A 20,530-nucleotide genomic window follows, 5' to 3' on the forward strand; every position below is an offset into this window, starting at 1 on the left:
TAATAGAAGCAGTGTTTTCAAAAGTTTTAAATTGATTGTTTTATAAAAAAGTGGCACGATTTAGAGATTAGCTTGAACTTTCCATAAGATGTCGCTACAACTAATAAAAAGACCGACGTATAAACGACAACATTTGCAAAGTTGGTGTCAATTTATATTATTATTTCTTTGAAACTTAAAGTGAAGGTATTTTCAACATATTCAAATTAGTTTTGGAGCTTTTTCAAAATGGGTAATAAATCTTCATTGTTACTTCGTCCGGAGGAAATTGGTCAAATTCAAGAAGAGACGGGATGTAAGTATTTTACATACAAACTTAACATGTAAAAGTCCAGGGCCTTGTAAATTATGTTCTTTTGTTTTCTGTTCATTAATATGTAGAAATAAAATATTACGGCATAAAATGTATAATTTATAGTTGCTTTTGGCCGCATTATGCATCATAGCATATGTGTATATTTGCTAGACTAATACTTTTGGAAATCTTCCTGCTGCACTTTCCATATCATGTGATGTAAACAAATTTGTATATAATTTACAATTTACAAAAAAAAGGTTGACGTCACGCAGTATTATATAGTATTGTTCACTTACTAATACCATATTATTTTCGGCATATTTTCTTAAGAAATTTACGAGGTAATGCGAAGCAATTATAACTGATAAGTGGTGGCAATTATCATAGTTGGATGATAAACAACACACTTTCTTAGCACTAATATCGAAAATACACACAATAGTACATACTAAGCTATGTGAGTTAAATAGTGTTTGATCAAAGTTTGATTTGACCAATTCGATAAATCAAGATTAGATAAAACTAATTGACCATAACACAAATTATTGAAATTATGGGAATTTATAAAGTTTAAAAATTCATCAACTTATTTCAATACTTAATAATTTAAAAATTACTTTTTGTTTACAGTCACACCTAATCAAATTGAACGACTATACTCCCGCTTTACTTCACTGGATCGCGGAGATTGCGGCACGTTATCTCGTGAAGACTTCCTGCGAATTCCTGAATTAGCAATTAATCCCCTCTGTGAGCGCATCGTGCATGCTTTCTTCGAAGATAGTACTGATGACCGTGTAAATTTCCGACAATTTATGAACGTTCTGGCTCATTTCCGACCAATTAACTCCAAAAAGGAAAATGGCTTAAACAGTCGCGAAGAAAAACTAAAGTGTAATTATAAGCCAACAGACATCAATTGTTATGACTATGTAGAAATTAATACCAATTTTATTTACTTTTAGTTGCATTTAAAATGTATGACTTGGATGATGACGGTGTTATAAGCCGAGATGAGCTATTGAGCATTCTTCACATGATGGTCGGTGCAAATATAAGCCAAGACCAGCTAATAAGTATAGCCGAACGCACTATTTTAGAAGCTGATTTATGTTGTCAAGGAAAAATTTCCTTTGAGGACTTTTGTAAAGCCCTTGAGCGCACTGACGTGGAACAGAAAATGTCAATTCGATTTCTCAATTGAATGGGCGATTCCCCAGTTGGTATTAAAAAATTGTCGGGCACTATGGAAAACTATGTCACGCAATGTTTGCTCCCTTTAGTGTGGAATTGTTAAGTTAAAATGTCTTACACATATATTTTTCGTAAATATTGACTTTTACACATGATTTCATATAAATTAATTTCATTTGAGTGGTTCGCATTTGTTAATTAGAAAAGGTTTATTAGGAAATTACCATAAACAACATGAATTTAACATTTATTTCTTGTATGTACATAAAACCAATCAATACCTAACTAAAATTATGTTCAGTTAAACCAATAAAATAGTATTGTTTATAATAGGATATGCAATACATATGTCTTTTCATATCCTTCTTCTTTTTTTTCTATTCTACACCGATAGTTGATTTTACGTTGCCTCCTCAGAGAAAATGAGTAAACGTTTGGAAAATATTTAGGTGCTTAGATAGATATAACCAATTGTTACCTATTCTTCAATACCATGTCTGCAAATCAGATCGATATCCAGTTCGCCTATGTGCAACAGACAGACGGGCATGACTAATGATCATTTATCTATATAATTTGCAAAGTCTCCACTTGTTGTAGCGCCAGAAACTTGATTTACCCTACTCAATAGTTTTTGGCCCAAGTTTTTCAATTAATTTATTTTTTATTTAATTTGATAATTATGTATATATGCATATAATTGAATTTGACATTTCGTTATTTTAGAGTTCTAATAACTATAATCGTAATTAAATTTTATCAATTTTATCGAAAAATGCTGGTAGAATCACATAATTATACATATAACGGTTCTCCAGCACCTCCACCAGAGCGTCTTAAATCTGCAGTACCATAACTTAATACGCATCCAACATTTTTTAATTCATGTTGTTGATGAAACTGCCAATTTTTTTAGATGCTCCATGAATAGTTGTAGCGATACATCATCTGTCAAAACCGGTGCTCCACCATCCTGTATGAAATTGTGTTTTAATAACAATTATTATATGATAATGATATTGTAAATAAGAAAATTAAAATTATAGTTAAATAGAAGCTACAGGGTAATTAAGCAAAGCAAAGCGTTTTAAAAGCACATAAATAAAAGCACCATTAAGCATCGCACCACACCGCGCACCATAAAGTAAAATGTCTCTATTTTATATTTTTGGCAGTTAATAAACCAAATATGTCAATACTATAGAAAAGTTATAAATACCGTAGACTGGCCAATTGGTGGCTACGTTTTTTGCAGTTTTGCAAATCATACAATCCATTGAACAATGACAATTATTTAACAATCGCGAGCGAGCACACGCAAAAAAAGAATTAAAAAACAAAAGTTAAATAAAATATTAAAACAGCAACAAAAAAACAAAAACAATGCGTATAAACTTTCGTGTAAGATAAAAGAAACGCATCACAAAATTTTCCTAATTATACTATGCTTATTCAATTCACAAGACTCACCTGTCCATATGCGTACATATTGTTATGCGTTTGGGAAGGATTTACTTTAGATAACAAGAAACGTGCTTGTGAGCCACCATGCTCGGTGTCGATGTAACGCGGCATCGGAAAACGTGTCTGCAAAATCTCCTGAGCATCGTCTACAGGTGCTTGCAGTAGCTGTTTAAAATTCTCATACTCTGGCATATCTTGGTACTTGAGCGCACGCCATTGTGCGATGGTTTCACCGTGGTATATGAGAATTTGGAAAAATGTGTCCATTAATAAAATACGATCGGGTTGAATAGACGATGTATCGAGTAGGACTGGTTCTGGAGGACCATTAAACGAATAGCTGTAAAGAATTGGCTGTATCATAATTAGCGACTGTGTAAGGTCCTCGCGCATCAGCATGTGCCGGTAGAATGTGGTCTCGTCTGGTGAGTTGTTGAAGACTTGCAGGAATTGTGAACGGCGAAGATGGTACATGAATTGCGGGAAAAGGCTGAAATTCTGGGCTAAACGGAAGCTGTTTGGATCATCCTTGCTGTACTCACCGAATTTCTGACACTATACGAAAAATAATCATAATAAGTTAACGCTAAGCATTGAGTGACTTCATATATATCAGGGACCGGAAATAAGAGTTATTTTACAATTTTTAATAAAAAAAATCATACGTAAAGGAACATCGTAGAAAAGTTTTGTTTACACCATCATGATTTTTAGGTGAACTATATGCGAAAATATTGTATTATTTTTAAATTTAGATTTTTATATATTTAGATCAAAAATAAAAGTTATTTTTGATTTCTATTTTTTTAGATCAAAAATAAAAGTTATTTTCGATTTTTATTTTTTTAGATCAAAAATAAAAGTTATTTTTGATTTTTATTTTTTTAGATCAAAAAATAAGAATTATTTTTGATTTTTATATTTTTAAATCAATAATAAAAATAAATTCAAAATTTGTGGCATAATATGTTTCTTAATTTCTGTTAAGCTTTAAAGTAAAACTAAGGTGTACGGTTATAATAACAGCAAAAAATAAATAAATAAAAATTTTGAATTGATTTTTATTATTGATTTAAAAATATAAAAATCAAAAATAATTCTTATTTTTTGATCTAAAAAAATAAAAATCAAAAATAACTTTTATTTTTGATCTAAAAAAATAAAAATCAAAAATAACTTTTATTTTTGATCTAAATATATAAAAATCAAAAATAATTTTTATTTTTGATCTAAATATATAAAAATCAAAAATAACTCTTATTTTTTGATTTTTTCGATAAAAGTCATAAGAGTTACGGTCCCTGATATAAATTTTTACCAAGCGAATAAGTTGCCGATCGACCCAACGCAATATGTCGGGACCTTCATCTGTTTCAGCGCGATACACAACCATCCGTGCCATAATGACTGCCGCAGCTTCTTGATCAAAGCCAGCACTTATATATGGTAAATTGGTTGTTGCATCTGCCCAGCTAAATTTAAAATTACAAATCGATTTAGATATATATAAATATTTCAAAATTAAAGAACAATTGTATTACTTTCTGGCCAATGTGGTTACACGTATACGACGTTGTCCATTTGCATGTTGATATTGAGTTATAAACTGAATACAGCCACGTCCTCCTTGCGGCATTGGCGCCGCATGTTGGTTGACCACCTCGAAGAAAAATGCCATTGTTGAGCTGGGATTCACTGTACACATCTTCCATTGCACCGTGTTACCCATGCCGATCTCCACATCAGACACCGACGAGTTCTTCACATTCAGCGACACACACGAACCGATGCCGCCCGAGATTTTCAGCTCGCGCGAGCACTTCACCTCCAGTGTGCCATTGAATGCCATTTTCAAATCACCACGTGCATCACGAGCAAACACCCGTTGAAACGTTTGTTTAAAAAGCGATGAATTGAATGAATCTCCTAAAACCATATGCCCGCCCGTTGAATTACAACATTGTTTCATTTCCATTAGACCGCACTGATCAAGTGCACAAGAATAAATATCGATACAATGTCCATTGGTAGCGGCCCTTAAAGCTAACGCGTCATAATGTTTGATAGCTTTTTTCATGTAGCGCGCATTATCTTTCTGTATGTCGTGATGTGAACGAATAGGATGTTTGAGTTCATCGTCAACCACTTGGCCGGGACCTTGGGAACAAGGTCCACCAACAAAGCTCATAATGCGAGCTCCAGTATTTGGATAAGTACACTCAAGTAGGCCAACTGCAATAGACAGTGCAGCGCCCGTTGAGCGTAAATACCGCTTGCCCTGAGGTACCGGCCAAGGGTCGCGCTGTAATTCACTCAACAAGTCACCCAATGCACTATCACATTTACTTATGGGCTGGAGGAAACGATTTGCTGGAGGCGCAGCTGCTGCAGCGGGACGTTGTTGACCTGGACCTGGCATTTGTTGGCCAGGTTGCCCAGGAGCCGCACTTGTCGATCTACCAATACCCAACATATCTTGAACTTGCTTTGCAGTAAGGTCTTTAGTGCCACGAAAGACGTAGCTCTTCGAACATCCCTCTGCTCCCAATTCATGTACCTGTATCATTTTTCCGAAGGTAATAAGGCCGACCAGAGCATTTGGAGGTAACAAACTTAGAGACATTTGCAAAGAATCTTTTAAAGCATCCAACTCTTCTTCATCCATGCAAGTATCAACAAGAAATATGAAAACCGGTGGCATGCATGGAGCACGGGTAATAGTATATTCAATTGTGCTGAATCCAGGAATCAATTCGGCAGGCTGATGTTGTTCAGAAATAGCTGCATATTGAGGTGGGAACTGAAAAAAATATATAGTGAGATTTTTTAATGCCACCGAGTAGAAGAAATGCTTTTATTTGTAGGTATTTTCTACTTACGGGATTCCGTTGGAAACAAAAATTGCACACCCATAACTTAGCACGATAATCCACTTGACATAGGGGATTGAGTATTGCCCGACAGTTGGCGCGGGTACACAAAACTGGCTCATATTGTATAGGCGGCAAGTCAGGACGTTCTTTCAATGGTTGGTAAAGACAGGCAAGTGGCACAACTAGACGACCTGCGTCTATGCGGCTTGATGGCCACACATTCCAAGTTAAACGAACTCCGTCACGATCTTCATTCTGTTGAATGAATTCTTCGTAGGTCGTCATCTTGGTAGGGTGTAGTTTATTCTAATATCCTTTTATAAAACACCCTGCGATCAAATTGGAATTATTTTCTAAATTTTTTTCCACGTCCACGTCACAGTAAACGAGATGCCACCTAACACTTTGACAAATAGCAATGTTGTCAATTCAAAACGTTTTACCTGCAGTTTGTCTTTAGGGGAAATCATCTGTCAATCAAGTCTAGCAAAAACATTTGGGGCCGTTTTCTTTATTGTCTGGTTCAGTATTCTGTTAAAAATATTTTTTACTGAAAGTTGTTAAATTAAAATGACCTTTACTGACAGATGGCGATAGACGTTCTCTGATTTCATGATCCCCAGAAATTTAAATATCAGAGAACGTATCTTATTTTACGTTCTCTGATATATCTAGATATTCGCCTTAGATGTCGCCATAATTTGCCGATGCTTGTTGAATTGTCCAGAAGGGGACGAAGTGGTAAAATTCCACCACGAAACTTTTTTGACATTTGACGTTTTGTGTTTTCTAAGATGGCGACGAAAAAAACGCGTCTTTTGTGAATGTAATCACAACAAATTAAAATTAACGCGATTAAATGTGAAAAAAATTGCATGAAAATAGTGAAAAACCATAATTAAAAAAGTGCTAAACACTTTGTGTGTGAAATAGTGTGGAAAAATTAAGTGAAAATGGCCACAAATATGTATCGGGTTGGAGGTAAAAATTTTCCATTTTCTCTTCTGCGTTTTGTACCATATTCGTGTCTTTCGGCGCTGGCGCTTTTGCCGCTGTCGTCGCCGCCGCATTTGCTGCTGCTGTTGCTGTCGTTACTGCCGCAATTGCTGGTGCCGTTGCTGCTGCTATGGTGCACTGCGTGTGCTATGGCCTATGGTGGTATCGCAGCTATCAAAGCTATTGCAATTGCTGTCACGTCGCAGCTTATGTTTCGTCTGCGTCGTCCAAAACTGCATTTTGCACTTATGGCTTGCACTTGTATTCTGTATATAAGATTAAATAAGAAAGTGCAAGAAAATGGAATATTAAAAGTTGTGTCAACTGTGATAAAAATTTAATCTAGCTGAGTCCATGTATAAGCTTCGACTAACTGTCGATAATTTTTGAATAAGACGTCCTAAATGACTAGACAATTAATTTGAAATATATTTTACAGATTAGAAACAAATTTCATTTACTGAATCTGTCCTAAATTGTCTATTCGTTACTTATTCCATTTAAAGATTTTGATACTCCTTTATATTATAGATTTTTATAATGCATAAATTATTGAGGTAAATTAATGCAGATCATCTTTCTACTCGTATAGTATACATAAAAGTGCTTCGAGTCGCTTGTTCAATTGCTACCGATCTTATCATTACGTGTATTGCAACATAGATAAATAGAGAAAGTTTATTAGGTATATACATACATACATTCGTACTTTTGTAGATACATACAATTGTAAGAGTAAATTTGATATTATTTAGTTACGGACGAATATAAACGAAGTTTTAAACTTCATAAGCCGTTTAAAGCAATGAAGGATTTAACCTGTACACATGTTCATACAAATATAAGTAGGTATACACATGGGTATGTGTTTTATACGACAGAAAAAGTAAAAGAAACAGGTTTCCATTTCTAAACATATACGAAGTCTTCCAAAAAACTTAAATACACCAAATGAACGATGGCAAACAAATTATTTAAAAATTCGTGTGCATGTGTATGGTAATTACATTTCATTCTGAGATGTCTGAACTTTGTTCTAAAGTGGTTATAATGCTTTCCTGAAGATCTGTACTTCTGATCACACTAGTCAATTGGTTAGTATGCTGGTTAATGCCGCGTTTCTCTTGATGTCATTATGCCATGTGGCATCTGTGCATGTGTATACGATTTTCCTACTTTTGCTCATACATACAACTAGAGTTACGTGTAGTAATAAGCACAGCAGGAAGACTAATTTATATTTTCCCACTTGGATAGTGTGTAGTCTGTATATGCAACTATTGTGAGTTTCTGCTCTCGTTATACTCTTAGGGTTTCTATTTTTACGTGAACTCTGCATTAATAATTATATTCACCGGTGAGCATTGGTGAAGATCGAATATGTTTATGTTTGGCAGGTGGGTTAATTAGAATATTTAGCGGATAGGCATACTTCTTTCAGACGCTACATTGCGTAGATATAGTTAAAAATTGGTTTAGTAGACTATGCGCATACAATGGCGATCGCTATAGCTGAGCGACTTTTCTGCGTGTCTATTCACAAATATGACTTCTTATATACATATATACATACATATATGTACATACATGCATTGCCATTTTTTCGACGCTATCAGCAGCAGCTACGGCCTGACGTTAGCTTTGCTATGCGTTCTACTACATCATGTCCACAATTCTAGGCTTTTTAAAATTGAAAATATTAGGGGATTGTGAGATAAAACTTTATATACATATAGATATATGTTTTGTGTTTCAGATTATGTCTATGTCGAGACAAATCCGAATAGCCCATTTTTAATACGTCGTATAGAAGAGTTAAATAAAAACCAATCCGGAAATGTGGAAGCCAAAGTTATGTGCTTTTATAGAAGGCGCGATCTGCCGAATCCACTGGTGCAACTAGCCGATAAACATCAGCGTAAGTCAATTCACATTATAACACATTATTATTTTCTCTTTGTTTTGTAATCTGTGTGCACTAATTTTATTTTTTAATCATTTGTATAAAATAATTACTCATTACACTATATGTTTACTACTTTATTCTTACGGAGACCTGTATTTATTGGTTATCCAATGGGTGGGGTTTATAAAAACGGTTCATATCAATGTAAAGGAAGTATGCTGTGTTAACCGTGTTAAAGTTTTTTTTTACATTATTATTTTTTGTATTGTATAAGGACTAACTATTACATGTTAAAGAATATTTACATATTTCTACTGAATTAGGATATCAAATAAAAATTGTCACATTTCTTCCCATTATTTGTAAATTTTCCTTAAACTAATTTCATAAGAAAATTAATGAAAACATAAATATATTGCATGCCGGTATGGTCTGGTAATTTAGATCATTGCGCATAAATGCATATCCATATAAGGTCGGCTATTCGTCATCACACAGTTATGTGCATTAATGTTTTGCAAACCAGAAACTAGTGGTATCGTCTACGATAACCAGCGTATTACCAAGAGCGAATAACCGGCAACAGTTTTAACAACAGCAAAAACAACAAGTTGAATATATAAGGCCAGCAACAGTGTTTTAAATAATCGCATCTGTATCGATGCCTAATACACAAGACAGGAGATCTCAGCTAACCAGCCCAGCCAAACAGTCACTCAGTCAGCCAGTCAACCATCCGAAACTACAGTGTACAGCAGAGCTGCGAGTAACATACAAAAACAAGTGCAATAACGACAACGGCAGCAAGTAGTAGCAATAACAGCTGCAGAGGCTGTGACTGGGACCGAAACTAATGCTAAAAACGAGGGTTGAGAGCACTTCACCACTTGCATTTATACGTACTTATGCACATATGTACATGCATATCTACATAACTTCTAAAATGTTTGCATATATTTGCTCTGGCGCTGCTTCGCGCAACTCTGTCTAAACTACCCGCTCCTGGTCTGGTACCTAGATACCGTTAGGCACTAAATAGAATAATGCAAGGAAATCAGTGGGGGCGAGTGGTGGTCTGCGTTTGTTGCCCAAGTGTGGGTGGGTGCAAATGTATATCGAATGCTGCTACATGCAAATATACAATCTACCAACATTTGTACGAAATATTGTACATATCTACTTATATGTATATATGTATATATGGTAAATGCGTGCGTCAATGTCTAGGTGTGTGCTATCAGTTGGTCGATTTTCAAATGTGGGTGGGCGGGTATGCGAAAATCAGGCTAAAGGCTGCATCAGCACCTTCACTCTTCACTAAAGTTGCAGGCATATGTTCAAACATACATATGTACATTTCTATGTATATTACGAATGTGTGCGTAACTAAATTCTGGCAACAATAACAACAGAGAACACAAAACACCGACTACACGTTGTCCACTCCAACCACCCCCAGTTCATACGAGTGTGCGCTAACCATACCACCACATCCACACACATTTAGGATTTTAATGTTTCAAAGCCTGCCTGTGCACGTCCCGAATGTAGAATATCGCGGGATCTAATATATCCACCTGGTACGCACCATATCCGCATGCCAAATTTTCGCTAAAGTACAATTTCGTTTTGACTGCATAGCAGAGCACATCTAACCGATGTACATATGTACATATATTATAACCAAATTAAATATTAATAAGATAAATTACAAGAAATCATAATTTTTAAAGCTGAAAACCACAACTATTTGGATGTGTTATCAGTGCAGCATTCTCATTAGTCTGCCGGAAGTTTTAACTTAAAACTAATCAAAGTTTACAATAACTCGCAATGACGCACATACATACCTATGTACATATCTCGTGCGTCTTCCTAACCTTACGACCGCAATACATGCACACGTGCATATATTTTTCTTTTCAATCGTTTGCCTGTGCAAAAACGCGTCACACCAGGCCTGCTCGAACGTCCGCGTGAGGGGGTGGCAAATACCACAAAAGGCGTTTTGGCCGCCAACTCAATGGTACAGTGCACAGTGCTCTACACTGTTCTACAGTATGTGGCGGCTCCATCGCATTTGGTTGTAAGTGTGTGCCTCGGTTCAACCCACCATTACCCATTCGCGCTGTGATAACCGACAATTCCAGACATCTTTGCTGTACGAAATGCCACTCTAACTCAGCCCATAATAACATTTTCTTTCCACCCCATTCAATTTAAAGCCATTGCATCATATTGCGCTTCCTCTTTTTTCGGCTATCGTTCGTACACTCGTAGGTTCTGTTGGCGGTAATCCATTTCCGTTCTACATCTTCATATTTGTTTGTTTGTTTATTCAGCTTTCAAAGTTATATACATACATACTATATACAAATATTTATGTACATATTTATTGAGTAAATCTTTAAGAATTTATATATGATTAATAATTATAGCTTACAGTATATGATATGAAATTATTTTTAGTTTAAATAATTAATTACATTTTCCTATCCGATACGATTTTCTGGCATATAATTCTTTTATATAATTGTTCGCCTACTCCTTAGGTTGATTGGAATTTTTCCTATTTTTCCTATTTTTCGTGGTGAGGTATATTCATAAACATTTTTAGAAAAAGTTTTTATATCTTGAACGTCGTATATTAAGTTTGTGACAATCCGAAGGAAGTATCGGAGAACCTTTGAGAATGCTGAGCTAAGTCTTAGCCAAAACTGTGGCGAACCAGACCTTCAGTTATTGAAATGTCGATCTGAAATTTTGCACACGTCCTTTTCTTTCCACAAAGGTGCTCATTTTTTGTAACCGTCGATATCGGACCACTATAGCTTATACTTGTCATGCATACTAAATGATCAAATGCATGGCCTTGTAAGGAAAACTTTATTATTTGACGAGGCATCTTCATAAAATTTGGCACGAATTATTGTCCAATGCAACGAAACAATCTTCGAAGAACTTTTTTTAGAGTTGCCATACAAAATTAATGATCACATATATGTACATACATATGTCGTTTGGAGTTAATTGAAGACATCAAAACAAATTCGACGCGAGAGTTGAGGTCGACTGACATAAACAGCTGCTGTAAACACACTTGTTGACAGATCGCGCTAATTTGAGGCATCATATCTCCATATAAGCGAGAGATTTAAATGAAGAATTTCCGATACTTTCTGGACAGGGTGGCATGAATTATTATTTAAGGCAATAATTCAATATACAAAGATATTGTTCAGATCTGACCTCTATAGTCTGTAAAGGGTATATAGAGCTAAGTTAACGTTTATCTTGATTTTTTTTTTAATTCCAAGTACAGAAAAAATGAGATTCTTAACAATTATAGTAAAAATATTCCTTTTGTCATCGCCGTTATGTAGATTAAAGCACCAAATTTAATTAATATTTCGCTTGCCATAGAAAACAAACGAAAATATTTTAAATTCCTGAAAGTTTTCTCTTGAAATCTATGATATTAACTTTTTTATTCAACTATAATTATTTTTATATTTCTCTTGATTTTTGTATACAAGTAGTTGAAATTTGAAATTAAAATAATATACACAATAGTACCTACATATGTATAAACATATACTCTATTACCTTGCACATAAAATCTTTTATGAAATTTTCACTAAATCCACATACTTATCCTCATCGAACATAGTGGCGACCGCTGAAGACTCCCCACTGGCTACGAAGCTGAAGAAAACATGGCTTAGAACACCAGTAGGCGAAGAGCAAGCCGCACAAGCCGTATTAGATCCTTCGATAGGTACCGATTAAATTCAATCACTCAACATCATTGTAGTGCATTATAGAATTTGTAACCAAAGTATCAAACTACTATTAAAAATGCTGAAATACATTATGTTTGTATGTATGGATTATATTTTTAAGTTTCGTAGATAAATTTGTGGTTCTTTGTATCTTAGATTAAATTAGAGTCTCTCAAATTGGTATTTGTCGCCATGCTGTGGTTGTGCTATAATTTCGGTTAAGTCTTGATTTTGATAAGCTTGAATGTAATTCTTCTACTGATTGGATAATTGTACATTATATTTTCAAATATGTATAGAATTTATTATTTTTTAAACATTATTTTCTTGTGTATCTAGAAAACACGATTTGAATGTACATTTGTATGTATGTGACTTATATAGATAAACACGTACTTTGAACACTTTGAACTAACCTTTTTTCTTTTCTTTTACTTTATCATTATAGCAGCGTTGGATGAGGGACTGAATAGTCCCATACATCATGGCCCTGGTGGCGGTGGGGCTAACTCGGAAAAAGGTGAATCACTAACGGCCAAACAACGCTATCAGATCAAACATCGCGAATTGTTCTTGTCACGCCAAGTCGAGGCACTGCCCGCCACACAGATACGTGGCAAATGTTCGGTTACACTGCTGAACGAGACGGAGTCCCTGCAAAGCTATCTCAGTAAAGACGTGAGTCGTAAATTTCGCATCGTACGCTAGCTACTTTCTTAGACTTGGCATTACTTCACCATTTCCTCCAATGAATTTTACTCTTACATTAAATAACGTAATTTTCTTCATTCATTTGCAAATAGGACACATTCTTCTATTGCTTGGTTTTCGATCCTAACCAGAAGACGCTACTCGCCGACAAAGGCGAAATTCGTGTAGGCAGTCGCTATCAAAGCGAAATTCCTGCGAAGCTTAAAGATGTTACGAGTGATGAGCGCAAGTTAGAGGATCTCGAAACATTGGTGTGGACGCCACAGCATAGCCTAAACGATCGTAAAATCGATCAGTTTTTGGTGGTGTCGCGTTCGATAGGAACATTCGCACGCGCTCTAGACTGTAGCAGTTCGGTGAAGCAGCCGTCATTGCATATGTCGGCCGCAGCAGCCAGTCGTGACATAACACTGGTACATATTTTTCATATTTTATGTGTTTCACATTTAATTGTTTGATTCCAACTTTTTGTGAAACAGTTTCATGCCATGGATACGCTGCATAAGCACAAATACTCTATCGAGGAGGCAATGTGTTCGTTAGTTCCTTCCACTGGGCCAGTACTCTGCCGTGACGAAATTGAAGATTGGAGTGCCTCGGAGGCGAATTTATTCGAAGAGGCTTTGGACAAATATGGCAAAGATTTTAATGACATTCGACAGGACTTTGTAAGTATACAGCAAATGAATATCTTTTGTATGTATTTGCTTAGCAGAAATTCTTTAATAATATTTCGTTGTATATTGACATATATTCTCTCCACCAATTTATTTTCAGCTTCCTTGGAAAACTCTTAAACAGATAATTGAATACTATTACATGTGGAAGACGACCGATCGTTATGTGCAACAGAAACGCGTGAAGGCCGTAGAGGCGGAGCTTAAACTGAAACAAGTGTACGTTCCGCAATATAATCAAGTGAATAAGAGCGGAAGTGGCAGTGTCTCAATAAAAGGAGGTGCCAATATATATAACGGTACAACAAATGGTGGTGCGGATCTTTCCAACAATGGCAAACCATGTGAATCTTGCTCAACTGTTAAATCCACACAGGTAGAAAATATCAATTTACAATCTAGATTGCAGTATAAATAAAATAAGCATAATTTATTATTAGTGGTATCCATGGACTGGAAGTGGCCACGGTAACAGTCGTCTTTGTCAAAATTGTTTTGACTATTGGAAAAAGTACGGGGGTTTGAAAAATGCCGGCAAACACGAAATCGATCACGAGCCCAAAAAGAAAGTAGCGCCCGTCGTTGTGGAAGTGATTGATACCGAGAAAGTGAGCGATTTGTCTAATCGCCAAATGCACAAGTAACCATTAAAATTTGTCATTTAAAGGCCATTTTTAATATGACTACTCTAACTTTTCCTTTTAGATGCCCTATGGTTAATTGTGATAAAGAATTCAAATTAAAAACTCATTTAGCGCGTCACTTCGATCAGGCGCATGGCATCGCTCTTATGTCGGGTTCACCACGCCCCATTATGAAAACTCGCACCGCCTTCTATCTGCACACGAACGCAATGACGCGTCTGGCACGCGTTCTCTGTCGAAATTACATAAAACCCAAAAAGGCAGCGCGTCAAACGTCGTTTGCGATTAACACGCAGCTAGTGAAGCAAGAATGTGAGTTTCCGTAAAATCGCTGAAAGTGTTAGTATATGCTAATTTATAATTGTTTATTTTCTCATAGTTACAAATCGAATAAATGACAAAACCGCAGCCGATATAAAGAAAATTTTATTGATGAAAAGAAAAAAGCGTGAACGTGGCAGTGTTACTAAAATTGCAAATCGTTTGGGCTGCCCTGGCATTGGACCGCATGAATGGTTAGTGTTGACACCAAAGGATAAAATACCAAAACCCGATGTTGTCTCATTTCCCAAACCGCCAAAGGCCGCCGATGGTAGTTTATTGTATGATCGCGTGCCCAACAAGGTTTTAGAGCTCGACAAAGATTTAACCATTATACCCGCTCCAGCGCCGGTAGTTACAGCTCCAATAGCTGCTGCAGTATTACCTGCGGTAGTACCTGCAATTTCGCCTGCGTCAGTGCCAGTTACAAAGGTGGCAACAGTCAATGCGGGGACACCAACACCCAAGGTGGCAGCAGAGCGTTCAAGGGCAGTTAAAGATTTGCCCCCTGCCGCGGCACCGAATAGTAGCGGTGGATCAGCAGCAGCGCGACGTACTGATTGTTGGCGCAAACGTGGTCGCGATCGGAACGAGGAAGCTGCGGATGGTAATGAGTGTGGTTTGTGTAACGGAATATTACACTACAGAACACATGATGATCCACACAAATGCATGTGCATGTTAATAATCTATTTTTGAATTTCATTATTATAGGTATGCTTTATCCAGTATATCCGCCCACTAAGCGCCCTAATAAGGATCCCATGCCTTCGCATCGTCCAAGCAATGAGCAATTTGCCGCAATGATGGCTGCGGCGGGTCATACCTTAACGAGACATCATGTAAATAATATACATCTTTATTTTTGAGTTGGTTTGAAAGTTATTTTTGTTGTTTTTCTTCTATAGCTCAACGGCAAACCGAAACTAGCACAAATGGGACGCACCGGTAATGGGCGCAAGCAGGTTATAAGTTGGGTAGACGCACCAGATGATTATTATTTTAGAGCCACGGATAGCAGCAAGTAAGTATAGCAGGATTTGATAATAATTGAGGATTTGTTGACAATTGGTTGTAATATAAAAATGATCGGATTCTTAGAAAATGGCGCAAAACACTTTCACCTGCCGATCTTCGACGAGTTGCACGCAAACCTTGGCGAGAACTACCAATCAAAGCACATCAAATTGCACAGATGACACATGTTGTAGCGACACCAGCTGTGACGGTGAGCAGACAAATCGAACCGCAAGTTGTAATACTCGACTGACCGTCGTCAGTGACAGCAATAAAAACAAGCACAACAACAACTGGAGTAGTAACAATAACCGCAGTAACAGCTACTGAAACAGCTACAACAGCAACAACAACGTCATTAAGCCGCAATGAGAAATTTCTGCAGCAGCAGCAGCAACAGCAGCAAATACAAAAGCAACAGGTACAACTACAACCACAAAGCAAAACAACACCACCACAACGTACCCCACCTCCTTTTCCGTACACGATGGATGCGTTGCTGAATTAAATATTTGTGTGATTTAAGCTTCTAATCATACATGGACCCCCCTATGCTATATCTATATAGATCTATGTGCGCGTGAGAAATGGTAGAGCAGAACGGTCAACGTGTAGCTTATGCACCAATGTACGCTTGCGTAGGTTGTATTGGTGATAGCGTGTGTATATAAGGAGAAAGCAATCGAAATGGTCGACTTATGATAAGGCGAAAATAGTCTTGATTGGTGAGAAAGTAGTTGACAACGTCGACAAGAAAGTTATGGACAACGATACAGTTACATACATATTTATAACATTAATAGTGTGTAATTAAAACTATAAAATGAAAATGCAAAACAAAAAAATATATATTTAGAAAATTATCACATAAGCTAAATCATCAGAACATATATATTTATGCATGGCATGCATGTATTGAATATGTGTTGATACGTTACATATGTATGTGTATACAGAATGTGGCTAAATCTCAGTATAAAATTAAAACCTTAACTACACTACAGTTGTAGTTATAAAATTATTTAGGAAAAAAATGTTTCCATAAAACGCAAAACGTTATTTTGATGATTCCAACTTCAAATAATTTTTGTCAATATACTAATTGCCTATGTTGTCATTTGCCTTCTCATATGTTGCTGCTTAAAATAGTCTGTATTCTCAAACGTATGCCTTTGATTTACACCTGTTTTTAGTTTAAGTGCTTTATTTTGCATGAAGTAAAAATTCCTTCACAAGTTTTGTTTCACTCATTCTACTTAGTTCAATAAGTGTTCAATGTTCATTTCATGTTATGCTGTTATAGAGCTTACTGTATAACTGCGAACTGTGAAACTACAAGTGTCACGGAAAAATTTTAATTTTTTAATTAAAAAAAAAATTGAAAGAAATAATAGGAAATGGTGAATTGTTTTCCACTACTTAAACTTATGTCATAGATTATATGTACCATTCGGCAATTATAAAAACAAAAAAAAAAAAAACAAACAAAAAATTTTAATTTTATCTCATATACATAAATATGTCATAAATTACCATATTTTCGATAATTCGCATAAAATGTATGTCAATTAAATATTATCCACAATTTGCTTATGTGTCCCGTAGTCTTCGTATAACACATCGTGCTGTATAAGCTTAACTGCTCGCAATATCTTGTTACAGACAGTTTTCAAGCTCTAATTGTTGTGTACATTTTCATACGTAACAGGCAAACATGTTTAAACACATCCTTATTTTAAATTCTATTTTGTTTTTGGCCATGCGTTATTTGACATTCTAATTAAATTTTGACTTTTTGCTTTTATGTGATTTTTGTGTTGTAAAAAGCGCTGAACTGAATGAAGTTAATTGCCATGGATATAACACATTAAAAACATAACAGAGCCAAATCACGACAAAAACAACTAAAAGTAATATATTTATGCCACTTCATCACACAACCTAACTATTTAATGCGATTGACCGAAAATACGTACTTTAAGGCGATTTAACCAATTCAATATACTGCTAAACCAGAGGCGGTTAAATGCCTTAAGCCTCAAAATTGTTAATTACATTTTTTGAAAACAAAAAAATCTAAATTAAACTAAAAATGTTGAAAATTATAAAAACCCAAATCGCATAAAAACTCAAACTAAACACATGAAACTAAAATACGAAGCAGACTGTTTCGAAAAAATAAAATATTTTCTTCTTCCACGATATCTCACAAGGTTGAGTCGTTTTTGTTTGCTTAGGCTTCAACACGAACTTCATATTTGCAAAAAGCTTAAGTAGAAAAGAGCATTTCAAGGAGCGGCATTGCAATTTCATTTAGAATTTTATACAACAAAAATAAAAAAATAATATGAATATGAAAAAACTAAAAATCTAAAAATAAAATACATATATACATATTTATGTAGTCGTATTTGTAATTCGTAGTTTACATATACATATATGCATAATATATGTAAATATATATATATATATAACATATATATTTTACTATAAAAATTTACTTTACAATAAAATTAACAAGAACAGTTAAGCGCAAATGTTGCGCTAGGGAATGATGTGAAGAAACGCCGAAAAAATTTTAGTGTAGTTCGAAACTTAAAGTAATATACATATATTTCTAAGTGTAAGCATTTTTTAATGAATTAATTAACGGTTTAATTATTATAATAATAATAAAAGTAATAATATATATATATTATGTCATTAAGCGTGTAAAAAATTTAATTCATTTATTGGAAAATTGCAGAGAAACCCCCAATAAATTGCAATGATAGGGCAGTGAAGGCAGCATTAGCCATATATTTGAGATTGTGCTGGGAAATCGTCTCTTCAAATTCATATGTACATGTATGTATGTATATTAGGGCTCTTAAAATTATTCGAATAACCTGAAAACCGATTATATGTACGTATGTATATCCAGTTTGTAATTGTTCGTACGAATAATAGCCGATTACTCGCAATGTTACGATTATTCGAATAGCTGCTCTTCTGCCAGCCTTTGCTTTTTGCTAGTTTTAAATTTTTGAAAATGCTTTTGTGTGCATATATACTGCAAATTTTCTATAAATTTATATGCGTAGAAAAATTTGTTGAAGTTAAACGCTTCTATTCGAATAGTCGATTAATCGAATATCAAGAGCTCTAATGTATATATAACAAACAAAAATAACGGTATATACATACAAATATGTTTATATTTCGTCCTATATCAGCGTCTTCGTTTATAAAAATGTTGTTATTTGCATGGCGTACTATTGCGGCTAATGTACAGCGGGATTAAAGCTAAGCACAATCTTTTTGATTTAGTTTTTATGTAATGAAATTTTATTTCTTTGCACTTATTCAACCATCTTATGTCAAAAAATGAAAAGAAAACATCATACATCAAAAGCGGCCGTCGCGTTTTCATAACCGGAATTGATAACGGTTTAATACAGTCTAGGGTTAATAGTATTCCTTAACACTACTAGTGGAATGTTTTTACAAAAAAAAGCGTTATTAGCAAACACTTTGGTTTAGCGTATTAAGAACAATTTATTATGCAAATGTGGTTATCCAAAGGAATATCCATTTAAAGGTCAATCATCTTTAATTATTATTTCTAGCTGTCGTTCAATTATTTGAGTGCAAAGCTACACGAATTCAAGAAAAGTTTGTACATTTGAGTTAAATATTGGGTTTTGCTGATTGGTTTTGTACAATAAAATAAGATTAAGAAGTTATTTATCCTTTAGTAGCAAATAATATAATATTAGAATTTTTTTCATATTTACTTCTAAGCTAATAACGTGATTATTTGACTCGATCTTGACTACTATTTATTCCCTATTTGGGGTTTTGCGAATATTTTTAGAGCAATTTCGACTTCAATAACGGGTAGTGCAATAGCTTATTAGAACCATATTTTTTTGCCAATGGGTCTTTGAAAAAATCTTGTGTAAAAGATAAGCCAACGCAACAGGTGATGTTGTTGTAGTGAGAATTCATATTAAGATATAATCATATTTGCCAAGACATGAAATTATGCAGTTTTGAGTTATATAGAGATCACAATGACAGTAATCGTAAAAGAATATCAACACCTACATAGTATATTTAGTTATGCAAATATATCTATTTTGGATCGTTAATTTTGCTAATTTTTAGGTGCCACTATATTCGACAACATTAAAAAAACGCGTAAATTTATAATTTTTGACATTTGTTATACATTTGATGAGCGAGTTGATTTGTGCGACATTGCCGACACATAATTATGTATGTATGTACATAAGTATACAAACATGCACCTGTAATTACACACTATTGTTACAATAGACTGCAGTAAACATCCCACTTAGAACTACAACACTCGCTGTTGATTAAAAAATACAAGATAATTACATTTTAATACAATAATGTTGGAATATATGAATGTATGTATGTTTTTGGTAGGTTTTATTCCTTTCGCTGAAAAACTCAAACTACTAATACACAGCCATAAACTGCAGAAGAAAAGCCTATTATGCATATAAAAGCATTTTCTCAAATTGGCACACATGAATCGATTATTACAACTAATTAAGCTAAGATAAAATGAGTAAACACAAACAATTAAGTACCCAGAAACAAGTTTAAAAGTAATAATTATTATAATTTAAGTAA

General features: G+C 34.8%; 3 protein-coding genes across 6 annotated transcripts; 2 read left to right on the forward strand and 1 right to left on the reverse strand.

Moving 5' to 3' along the window:
- The first annotated feature begins 94 nt into the window (after positions 1 to 94).
- LOC105234155 (calcineurin B homologous protein 1) lies at positions 95 to 1,850 on the forward strand. The gene is made up of 3 exons (XM_011216437.4): positions 95 to 295; positions 929 to 1,192; positions 1,264 to 1,850. The coding sequence occupies exons 1-3, from the start codon at positions 229 to 231 to the stop codon at positions 1,500 to 1,502; spliced, it is 570 nt and encodes a 189-aa protein (XP_011214739.1). The 5' UTR covers positions 95 to 228; the 3' UTR covers positions 1,503 to 1,850.
- Positions 1,851 to 2,136: 286 nt separating this feature from the next.
- LOC105234156 (protein transport protein Sec23A) lies at positions 2,137 to 6,309 on the reverse strand. 2 transcript variants are annotated; one of them, XM_011216438.4, is made up of 6 exons: positions 5,836 to 6,255; positions 4,498 to 5,756; positions 4,275 to 4,428; positions 2,963 to 3,511; positions 2,712 to 2,732; positions 2,137 to 2,465 (listed from the first exon to the last, which is right to left on the reverse strand). In XM_011216438.4, exons 1-6 carry the CDS (start codon positions 6,112 to 6,114, stop codon positions 2,376 to 2,378), a joined length of 2,352 nt encoding a protein of 783 aa, XP_011214740.1. In that variant the 5' UTR covers positions 6,115 to 6,255; the 3' UTR covers positions 2,137 to 2,375. The 2 variants fall into 2 exon arrangements, with proteins under 2 accessions (XP_011214740.1, XP_011214742.1); XM_011216440.4 differs by lacking the exon at positions 2,712 to 2,732 and having other exon boundaries at positions 5,836 to 6,309.
- A 277-nt stretch (positions 6,310 to 6,586) lies between these two features.
- Positions 6,587 to 18,590, forward strand: LOC105234157 (metastasis-associated protein MTA1). 3 transcript variants are annotated; one of them, XM_011216441.4, is made up of 13 exons: positions 6,587 to 6,810; positions 8,582 to 8,743; positions 12,402 to 12,509; positions 12,962 to 13,191; positions 13,317 to 13,637; positions 13,704 to 13,892; positions 14,002 to 14,277; positions 14,342 to 14,541; positions 14,607 to 14,857; positions 14,925 to 15,473; positions 15,581 to 15,708; positions 15,775 to 15,890; positions 15,968 to 18,590. In XM_011216441.4, the coding sequence occupies exons 1-13, from the start codon at positions 6,783 to 6,785 to the stop codon at positions 16,134 to 16,136; spliced, it is 2,727 nt and encodes a 908-aa protein (XP_011214743.2). In that variant the 5' UTR covers positions 6,587 to 6,782; the 3' UTR covers positions 16,137 to 18,590. The 3 variants fall into 3 exon arrangements, with proteins under 3 accessions (XP_011214743.2, XP_029404339.2, XP_011214744.2); XM_029548479.2 differs by lacking the exon at positions 12,402 to 12,509 and having other exon boundaries at positions 6,588 to 6,810; positions 12,965 to 13,191; XM_011216442.4 differs by lacking the exon at positions 12,402 to 12,509 and having other exon boundaries at positions 6,589 to 6,810.
- The last annotated feature ends 1,940 nt before the right edge of the window (positions 18,591 to 20,530 follow it).

This window comes from Bactrocera dorsalis, chromosome 2 (genome assembly GCF_023373825.1).
Source record: "Bactrocera dorsalis isolate Fly_Bdor chromosome 2, ASM2337382v1, whole genome shotgun sequence".
NCBI lineage: Eukaryota > Metazoa > Arthropoda > Insecta > Diptera > Tephritidae > Bactrocera > Bactrocera dorsalis.